The following is a 10,334-nucleotide window of genomic DNA, read 5'->3' on the forward strand; positions in this document are numbered from 1 at the left end:
CGTTTAGTTTGCATGTATATGTATTGCGTTAAGCTGTGAGACGCTAACTCGGCGTTGAAAAACCGAAGCCGGGCGGGAACATGGCAGCGCGCGTTTCCGCCGGGGAGTGCGATTTCGGCGCAACACCCCGGCATGTAACCGGAGCGCAGCGCCCTCCTCGCCTCCCGGATTTGAAGCCGGACGGGAGGTCGCTCCGCCGGAATACAAGACACGTTCCCACGGTAAGACGCGTTTTCTTCAAACTCTCTTAAAAAAAAAAAAAAAAAACGTCCGGCGTGACGCGCTTAGTCGGGTTTTCGCCGCTAGCCCCTCAGCTAAAGGGGTCCGGTCTGACTGGAGCTAACTTGCTAGCTCGTCGGGTAATTGTGGGCTTTAAACTTGAAACAACTTCTCCACCGGGCAGCGAGCGTCCGTGTCGGCTTCTGGCACACGCAGCGAGCCTCTGCCTGCCCGTGGCTGAACGATATTTACATTTACATCATTTATCAGACGCCCTTATCCAGAGCGACTTGCGATCAGTAGTTACAGGGACAGTCCCCCCCCCCCCCTGGAGACACTCGGGGACACAATGGTAGTAAGTGGGGTTTGAACCCGGGTCTTCTGGTTCACAGGCGAGTGGTCGGGCTTCTCTCAGCTGACCGATGGGATGAATGCAACTCCAGGAAAGCGTCTTTAGTCGGAATTTAGTAGCGATTTGCTCTACGTTGAGCTGGACGTGGGAGCTTTTTTATTATTATTATTATTCCGAAAAGTCCATTGTTCACTTGCCATGTATGCCAGACCTTAATAAAAAAATAAATAAATAAATAAAAAGCATGTGTAACATACTGTTCCAGAGGTTCTGAAAAGCCCGCAACGATGGCGCCTCGCCTGTCAAACCGACCGAGCCGGCACGTCCGGGCTCCTTGGGGAGGATTGTGGCTTCTGCTGATCATAATAAGCCATGCTGCTGTGGCGTCCGCTGACGAAGACTACTACAAGCTGTTGGGCATCTCCAGGGAAGCCAGCACCAAGGAAATACGACAAGCCTTCAAGAAGCTGGCCCTCACCATGCACCCAGATAAAAACCCAGTACGTACGGGGGAGGGACGAGGCCACGTTAAAAGGCGACGTCTCCTCAGATTCATTCACGCGCGTTTTATGTTTTCAGAACGATGCCAGCGCTCACGAGAAGTTTCTGAAGATAAACCGAGCTTATGAGGTGCTGAAGGATGAAGACTTGAGGAAGAAATATGACAAATACGGGGAGAAAGGGCTGGACGAGCAGCAGGGTGGCCGTTACGAGAGTTGGAATTATTACAGATACGATTTTGGTGAGTGACGCCTCTTCAGTGGCAGCCTGTTGTCTTGTGGATGAATAATTTGGCGTGGTTTTAACTTGTTCCTTGTATGTGTTTCAGGTATATACGACGACGATCTGGAAATTATAACTTTAGACAGAGGAGATTTTGGTAGGTCCTGTTTTATTGAATCGCCATAACAAAATAATTTCGTTGGTTGACTTTTTAAAAGGCCGTTTTTTAGATCACTACGGACAATTGGAGTTGCTATTTTCTTGTCCGTCTGCTTTCCAGATGCTGCAGTGAACTCTGGCGAACTCTGGTTCATAAACTTTTACTTCCCTCGCTGCTCGCACTGCCACGAGCTGGCCCCCACAGTAAGCCGCTTTCTATCTTCCCGCTCGCGTCGGTTGCCAGTCACGTCTGCGTACGCATCTGTCTTTCCGCGTTTGTGCAGTGGCGGGAGTTCGCCAAAGACATGGACGGCATCATCAGGATCGGCGCCGTGAACTGCGGCGACAACAGCAGACTGTGCCGCAGCAAGGGCGTTAACAGCTACCCCAGCCTGTACGTTTTCAGGAGCGGCATGGTAAGCCCCCGCCGCTCAGCCCCGTGTCCGATGCCGACGTGCCATTATACTTTTTGCCCTCGTTGCCGAACAGAACCCGGAGAAGTTCTTCGGAGACCGGTCGAAAGGCGGCCTGACTAAGTTTGCCATGCAGTTTGTGAAGAGCAGAGTCACGGAACTGTGGCAAGGTAAAAAAAAAAAAAAAAAAAATACAACTTCAACTGTCGCAGGTGCGGTCGGATCATTTCGACCAGAAATGTTAGGATAACCTGCCACTAGTTCTATTTATTTCTGTCTGTTCAAATAAAGAGGCATTAACGAGACGGCGCTCCCGTTTCAGGAAACATCTTCAGCGAGATCGAGCGGGCGTTTGTGTCCAGGGTGGGGTGGCTGATAACATTTTGCGCCGACAGCGGAGGTGAGAGAGAGTCTGTCAGATCCCTCTCATTAGCATAGAACAGTAGTCACGCAGTACATGCTAATTACGTGTACGTTTTTTTTATTGCCCTGTGACCACCGAGATGTTTTTCATTAGCGTTAAAAAAGAAAAATTTACGGCTGCGTGTAACTGAGCGAAATCTAACTTCTGCAAGATGTTATGCGTGCTTTTGAAGTACGAATTGAAGTAAGACTTTATTCATTTATTTAAAAAGATTGTCTGGAAGCTCAAACAAGACAGAAATTATCAGGAATGCTGGTGAGTGAATAATGAACTAGATCGTTTTTAAGGTGCTGTGTGTGTGTGTGTGTGTGTTTCATGGTAGCCTCTGCTTTTCTTTCTTAAGGATGGTCTAGTGAATGTCGGCTGGACTGACTGTTCCACGCAGGCCGAGCTGTGTGAGAATTTTGACGTGACGTCGAGCACGACTGCGTTTTTCCCTCCTGGAAGTACACTGCAGCAGAAAGGGAGTGTGCTGGTGAGGCTGACTTATCTGATTTTCGTGTGTTTACCGGACACCGTTCAGCTATAATTAGTCTCATGTAGAGTTTCATTTATGTTCCCTTGCCTTGCTACAGTACCTGAAGAGTCTGGATGCTAGAGAGATCTATGCTGAAGTTCTGAAGCACCTGCCTGACCTGGAGTCTCTCACGAAGGACAGCTTCGATGTGAGTGAATTTCCCTTGAGGAGGTATTACTTTAAAAATCTGTTCTGTGATTTTATTACTGTTCTGTTTGTATGCTGACAGAATAAACTGGCCCACCATCGCTGGTTGATCAGCTTCACGTTTGGACAGAATACGCTGGCAACACACGAATACAAGAAGCTAAGTGTTCTACTTAAAGAAGACCACATTCAGGTGATTATTTAAAAAATATAACCAGACTGTATTACCACTGCAAGCCAAGAGTCCTTAACTGGTTTTAAAGTGTCCAAATAAAACATGAATAGTCACCCTGCATGTTGAAATATCACAAATCGCCCAGAATCATCATTGTTCGCTCTACACCCACTGTAGCTGGCAGGTTTAACAAATTCACTCACACGTAATCACCCACATTCAGAGGGTATAGGTAACGTGCGTGTGTGTGTGTGTGTGTGTGTGTGTGTGTGTGTGTGTGTGTGGAGCAGCTGTTAAAAGAAGTTCCAACATGTTTCAATATTCAGTGCTGCTCTTGTGCAGGTCGGCAAGGTGGACTGTCTGACGGAACCAGAACTGTGCAGCTCTCTCTACATCCAGAAACCCTCCATTGCAGTCTTCAAAGGCCTCGGTGTTCACAACTTTGAGATACACCACGGTGAGAATATGGCCAAAGCAAAAAAAAAAAAACATAAAAGCCATTATTTGAGATGAGGTGTGTCTAGTAGTGCATGTTCATACTGACATGCCAAAGTTGTGCAGTATACTGTAATGACTTGCAAAGGACACTCTGCCACCACCCATTTTGTACCCAGTATAAATATGGCAGACTTTTTTTTTTTTTTTTTTTTTTTTTTTTATATAAATTCTCTTTCCCCTGCTTCCTCTCCACTATTCATAGATATGTTTGATATGCCATAGCATTGTACAGCTTGGCATTTGGGGCAGTGGTGGCCTAGCGGTTAAGGAAGCGGCTCCGTAATCTGACGGTTGCCGGTTCGAATCCCCGCCAAGGCGCCACTGAGCAAAGCACCGTCCCCACACACTGCTCCCCGGGCGCCTGTCATGGCTGCCCACTGCTCGCCAAGGGTGATGGTTAAAAGCAGAGGACACATTTTGTTGTCACCGTGTGCTGTGCTGCAGTGTATCACAATGACAATCACTTCACTTTCTTTTTTTTCTTTTTTTTTCTTATTTCCTCACAGGAAAGGATGTCCTGTATAACATTGTGGCCTTTGCTAAAGAGAGTGTGAGCGCCCACGTCACCACCCTGAGACCAGAAAACTTCCCCAGCCATGAGAAGGAGCCCTGGCTGGTAGACTTCTTTGCTCCTGTGAGGTTTTTTTTTTATTTTTTTTTTTTAAATACATTCACATATTTATTTATATGAGGATGGGAGTAAGTGAGCAGGTGAACTCTTCCCGCAGTGGTGTCCCCCATGCCGAGCTCTGCTGCCGGAGCTGAGGAAAGCCTCCATCCAGCTGTTTGGACAGATGAAGTTTGGCACACTTGACTGCACTATTCACGAGGGCCTCTGCAACATGGTGAGCTTTTTGGCACGCTGACTTGTGATTTTTTCAAATCTGTCCACAAACAGCGAGAAATGTAATTGTGGCACGATGGCGAAGCCTCTGGGCGCGGGCGCCTGGCAAGCACATTGAGAAGCCATGTTCCCCAAATTCCCCTGTCCTCTTAGAGCCAGGCTAACACCAGTGAGTCATTCCTGTGACTGTGAGGGGTGAGGAGGGTTACTGCAGAGTTGACATCATCATAATCATCATCATCTGAAATGATGCACAGATGGCCACAGAATTAGCCAGAGGACATGTGAACACACCAGGACCTTGCTGGGATAATTGAACCGGGAACCGTAACATTCTTCTCAAGTATGATTTGTGTCAAATTAGACGAAAAAAAAAAAAAGATCAGACTATGTTCCTGTTGAGGAGAGGCGAAGAAGGTTAATTGTGAGTTATCTTATGTATGTATACGTGGGTACGTGTGGAGATTGTGGTCGGAGACTGAGTTGGAGTGACTGAGGCCGTTACGTTTTGCAGTACAACGTTCATGCCTATCCGACGACTGTGATCTTCAACAAGTCCAGCATCCACGAATATGAGGGACAGCACTCGGCAGATGGCATCTTGGAGTTTATTCAGGTGTGACTCCTCGGAAGACTCCACCTAATTAATCTGTGCCTCGTTCCCACTGAGCTGTAGTGAGTTAATGAGATTTCGTCTCCTCCGTCACTTTCCCACAGGACCTCGTAAGCCCTGTCGTGGTGACCCTGACCCCCGACACTTTCCAGCAGCTGGTGAAGAAGAGGAAGTCAAGTGAGACGTGGATGGTGGACTTCTACGCCCCCTGGTGTGGCCCCTGCCAGGCCCTTCTTCCTGAATGGAGGAGAATGGCTCGGGTACGGAGGACGCCACCCCTCAGATCTCTCAGTGCTGCTTTTTTGTTTACTCTCCTGTCTGTGTATGTCACTCATTATCTTGCACCCTAAGATGCTGAATGGTATGATTAGCGCGGGATCAGTGGACTGTCAGAAACACCATGGCTTCTGCCAAGGGGAGAACGTGAGAGCTTACCCCGAGATCCGGCTCTACCCTCAAAACAGCAACCGCGGCGACCAGTACCAGTACGTCACGAAAAAAAAAAATATATATAATTTTATTTATTTATTTATTTAAGCTGTTACAGCTGTGAGCACGTTGTGTTTCAGATGTTTCCCCAAGTCCCCCTTTCTGAAGCCCCTTTTTATTAACTTCCATGTGTTTCCACTAACTTATATATAAATTTCATAATGACTTGATCGTTCAGCTGTTTATTTTTATAAAGAGAAATGTTATATTTTGTCGCCATTTAATAGTTTTCAAACGTAAAGTAACTGGTACATTTCTCCTGTGAGACACTTATTTTCATTAAATTGTCAATGCCAGTTGTTTGCATGACAGTCAATAATAATATAAAATGTACTGCAAAGTCTCTTGACTTCTCTTCTGCCATTATATAGAAGCTATAATGGCTGGCACAGAGATGCACATTCCCTCAGAACCTGGGCTATGGGGTAAGTCAAGTCAAAGTCAGCTTTATTGTCAATTCTGCCACATGTACAGGACATACAGAGAATTGAAATTGAGTTACTCTCAGACTCATGGTGCTTACAAGTAACATTTAAATACAAACAGTAACATTAAATACAAAGGTATAAATACAATTTTAACACAATATACAAATAAGTGCACATGGTGGAGAGTGCAAACCATGTAAACAATGTGAACAATGTAGTGCAACAGAGCTTGTAAGTGTAAAAGTGACAAAGTGAGGTAGTTGGCAGACCAATTCTGCACAGAGTGACTGGTGCACGGTCAGTTTGTGTGTGTTTGTGTGTGTGTGTGTGTGTGTGTGTGTGTGTGTTAGAGTTCAGAAAGTTTGTGGGGCAGAAGAGGGGAGTGGGGGCAGAGCCGGGAGAGAGTTGAGCTTCCTAAAATGTCACTTTCTTTCATATTTTTTAACTATTCAATTATCATTGACCTCAGCTTTTGGGATCATCATCTTACCAACTTTTTGATCTTCAGATCTCTTCCCAGAGCATCTGTGGATCTGACCCCTGAGGACTATAGGAACAAGATCCTGGGAGGGACGCAGCATTGGGTTGTGGACTTCTATGCCCCCTGGTGTGGACCGTGTCAGCACTTTGCTCCCGTGTTCGAGCTCCTGGCTCGGGTATGAGGGCCAGACTCATCTCCCACTTTCACATCTCTGTTGATCACAGACCTGCCAGTGTAAAGTGCGCAAGATAAGCAGGGTGGACGCTGTCATCTGTCGCATTCTGTCACCAGGTGAATGTTACAGTGTGGCATTTCTGTTGGCAGATGGTGAAAGGCAAGGTGAGAGCTGGGAAAGTGGACTGTCAGGCCCACTATCAGACGTGCCAGGAAGCTGGCATTAGGGCCTACCCCTCAGTCCGCTTCTATCCCTATCTGGGCAGTAAGAAGGTGAGTGGGACTGTAGGGTTGCCAGTAGGGTTGAGTGTGACCACCTGCCACTCCATAACATGGCTAATCCATAGTCCTGTTCTCTTCTTGTCCCCATAAAGCGTGACCAAGAAGGAGAGCACATAAACAGCAGAGATGCAAATGTCATTGCGGACATTCTGGAGCGGAGGCTTCAGGAGTTATCGCCATGGTTACAGGGCAAGTCCTCCAAATTCAAGGTAAGCTTCTTAGGTGACTCTGCAATAACCATGGTTTTTAATCCAGCTGTGTATTTTTCTGCCCTGGTTGTCTGGTTGGCCCAAAAGACTCTGGGTTTAGCATAGCAATGAGAGAATTAAGCCTGAAGGCGCATCTGTGTCGCTGCGGTCTGGTGGCTCTCGAGTGTGACAGGTGACTTGTTGAGATTATGATGGCACCCTACAAAATTGACCGAATGCAAACAGTGAGCATATTGGGCTAGAACAGGCCCATTGGTCTTTTTAATTTGGCCCACTAAAGATGGCCCCTGATCTTAAAAGTTTGCCCACCCCAGGGCTAGAAAGTTATTTTAGGAAACAGGTGTGTGTGTGTGTGTGTGTGTGTGTGCACACACACTACTGTAGCTTATATTTACTATTCATCCCCAGATAAAATAGTGGTTCCCAACCATTTTCTTCAGAGCCCCCCTTTTGGAGATAAGAACACTTTACCTCTAAAAACGATTCAACACTAAATTTGTTCTTAACACTGTAACTCTAACAAGACTGTAGCTTGTGATTTCAATATTTTAAAATGTAACTTTCACACCATTTATTGTGCACTATACTTTGGCCCTAGAATGAAACAAACAGTTTCTCATCATTTAATATGTGACCTCAGCTGTGATTGGATGATTTGTGACACACATGAATCCTCCCTCTAAGTTTATTTCCTTTTGTATGTTTTTACTGGTTTTGGGTTCCATACTTTGTCCTTCACACAAGGATTTTTATTTAAATATTCAAGCAGACAGAAACTGATTTGCCATGTTTGACTGTTTACAACATCCTTCTGGAGGTTATCCAACCAGCCTTGATCAGTTTCAGGTTTTCTGTTGCCTGGTCCACCTAATCCAGCTCATAAAAGGGGCCTGAATATGATCTAATGTGTCATATCAGTTGAGAACCCGAGAATGTGCTGGACACCATGTCCTAAAAGAGCAGGATTGTGAAATATGCTTCTTCTGCATATTTATTGCTAGAGGGTGTAATGATGTATTTGTTGCATATTTGCTGGTATGCGAAGAACGTTATTTTACGAATAATCCTGTAACTGATGCTGCCTCTCCTGAACTCCACAGGACGAGCTGTAACCAGACCCCAGCAGTGGTAAAAACAGCCCGCCACAGGACACGAGGCTGGTAAAGCAGACCGGACATCATAGACACACACACACATTAAAGACTCCTCGCTGAGATTACATCAAATGTCTGCTGCAAGGCATCATGGGAGCGTTTGCATTCTGGGACATGTTGCGACGCTGTTTTCTCACTGTTGACACTCCAGTTCAGCCTCTACTTCAGTGCTTGCTGGTGTAAGGAGGGGGGCGGGGCAGATGCCCCTGTCTGAAATTTGAATGTATTGACTTTCATACTGTACTTTAAGGAGAAGATGATGACGATTATGACTGTACCAGTGTTGAGGAATGAAATGAAGATGTATTCAGGAAGGGGGCTGGATTTTTTACAACAGCTTTTGTCCTAAGTTGTCCTGTGTTAAAATAAGGCTCATAGCCACACAAAAAAAAAAAATCAACATCAGCAGTAAAATGGTTTTAACTTCAGCAAGATGTCACCAATGGCCAATATTCATTACTGGTACTTGTATGAAAATTAATCAGGATAACTGGGACACGCCTGAACAGAAAGGTGGTGTTTGGGGAAAAACGTCTGTTGTCTTTTGGGGTAGTGATGTTTTTTTTAGTTTATTTTATTATTATTATTATATGTTTGCACATTTTTCTGCAGCTCAATGTACTTTTTTTTTTCTCCCCCCCTCCCTGCTCAGCTACATCTCTGCTCAGATCTGTGTGTGTGTGTGTGTGTGTGTGTGTGTGTGTGTGAGTGTGAGTGAGTGAGAGTGAAGTTAGTGCTGATAATACAAAGTGTCATCCTGCTGCTGGCAGGAAACATGATCTTGTCTGATGGTTATCGCAGTATTTCGTCATTGATTCGTCTTTCTGCAGAACTTTTCCCCAACGGCATGTCTCAGTTTAGCTACGCCTTTTTGTACCTTTTAAACTCTGCTCTCTGATTCTGCTTGGTGTTATCTAGGCGTTCGTTTTGAGAATTTCAAAAGAAGCAACAGGCATTCCCATTGGATGAATCAGAACTATATCTGAGATCTTATTTTCTAGATTGTTCCTGTGGTCCTTTTCCCAAATAGCGACTACAGTGTGGTCGCAGCCAATGAACGTGCCCCCAACAAGGAAGGTGTTCTCCCTGTGCGGTGACTGGCTTGTTGTGGTATGGCCTTTGTTCTGATGTCACATGTGTAAGTTGAACAGTGCCCTTACATCAAGTAAAGAAATATTTTTTTTATGTCTGTTGATCCTTAATATTAAATTCTCAAGAAATGTGCAGTTCCTCCAGCCGCCACACGATGGCTGTACAACACAGCTATTACATGAAGAGTTCACTCATTTACAGTCTGGAAGACCCCTTTTCGCCTTCCTTCACTGGTTTTGGGGTACTTTTTTTCCTTCTGCAGCAACAGATATTTTTGCTATGCCTCTAGCAAAGATTTTATCGAAAAGATTTGATACTGTGCCTCTCAATTGTAATCCATCCTAAATGCCGGTACACTCTTAATGCTCGAGGGGTGCAGACCCAAGTAAATTTTACAGCCATGCAAACAAAACCCCTGGTGGGAGATGAAGCAGCGGACAGATTATTCACCTCCTGCAGCTATGCTAATTAAACCTATTGTTCTCATTTCAATAGGCATCTGATGGCCATGGGGAGTATATTAGGGAGACCTGCTAGCACTGAATATCCTGAGGGCAACCGGATACCCCTTTTAAGGGCTTTTCACAAGTCAAATTGGCCTAAAGCACCTAACATGAATGAGATACGGTGCTCAAAGCCCAAGTGAAGACGAATGGAACCAAAATTCAAGAGGGGGAACCCATCTTACTCTGGTCAAATACACTGCTCAAATCACACTTCTGTGACATCAAACTGCCCATTTAGGAAGCAACACTGATTAACAATCAATTTCACATGCTGCTGTGCAAATGGAACAGACAAGAGGTGGAAATTATAGGCAACAGGAGGAGCGCGGTCAGAGCCCTGCAAAATGACCTCCAGCAGGCCGCAAATCTGCATGTGTCTGGTCAAACGGTCAGAAACAGACTCCATGAGGGTGGTATGAGGTCCTGACGTCCACA

The 10,334-nt window shown here is 45.5% G+C and overlaps 1 protein-coding gene across 1 annotated transcript; it reads left to right on the forward strand.

Annotated features, from left to right (window-relative positions):
• Positions 1-87: 87 nt before the first annotated feature.
• On the forward strand, positions 88-9,486 carry dnajc10 (DnaJ (Hsp40) homolog, subfamily C, member 10). Its single transcript, XM_028991411.1, has 23 exons — positions 88-221; positions 837-1,071; positions 1,151-1,313; positions 1,401-1,451; positions 1,575-1,657; positions 1,738-1,869; positions 1,943-2,036; positions 2,189-2,266; positions 2,502-2,545; positions 2,634-2,765; positions 2,866-2,955; positions 3,037-3,147; positions 3,472-3,586; positions 4,134-4,261; positions 4,356-4,472; positions 4,986-5,087; positions 5,189-5,344; positions 5,436-5,569; positions 5,945-5,998; positions 6,510-6,657; positions 6,807-6,929; positions 7,031-7,147; positions 8,248-9,486. The coding sequence occupies exons 2-23, from the start codon at positions 859-861 to the stop codon at positions 8,257-8,259; spliced, it is 2,397 nt and encodes a 798-aa protein (XP_028847244.1). The 5' UTR covers positions 88-221; positions 837-858; the 3' UTR covers positions 8,260-9,486.
• The last annotated feature ends 848 nt before the right edge of the window (positions 9,487-10,334 follow it).

Source organism: Denticeps clupeoides, chromosome 9, assembly GCF_900700375.1.
Source record: "Denticeps clupeoides chromosome 9, fDenClu1.1, whole genome shotgun sequence".
Taxonomy (NCBI): domain Eukaryota; kingdom Metazoa; phylum Chordata; class Actinopteri; order Clupeiformes; family Denticipitidae; genus Denticeps; species Denticeps clupeoides.

Bases quoted from the DNA above. Each gene is read 5' to 3' on its own strand.
- dnajc10 (XM_028991411.1), top strand. From the start codon at position 859: ATGGCGCCTCGCCTGTCAAACCGACCGAGCCGGCACGTCCGGGCTCCT. The intron at 1,072-1,150 runs GTACGTACGGGG...TTATGTTTTCAG, and splicing joins TGCACCCAGATAAAAACCCA to AACGATGCCAGCGCTCACGA. The intron at 3,148-3,471 runs GTGATTATTTAA...GCTCTTGTGCAG, and splicing joins TTAAAGAAGACCACATTCAG to GTCGGCAAGGTGGACTGTCT.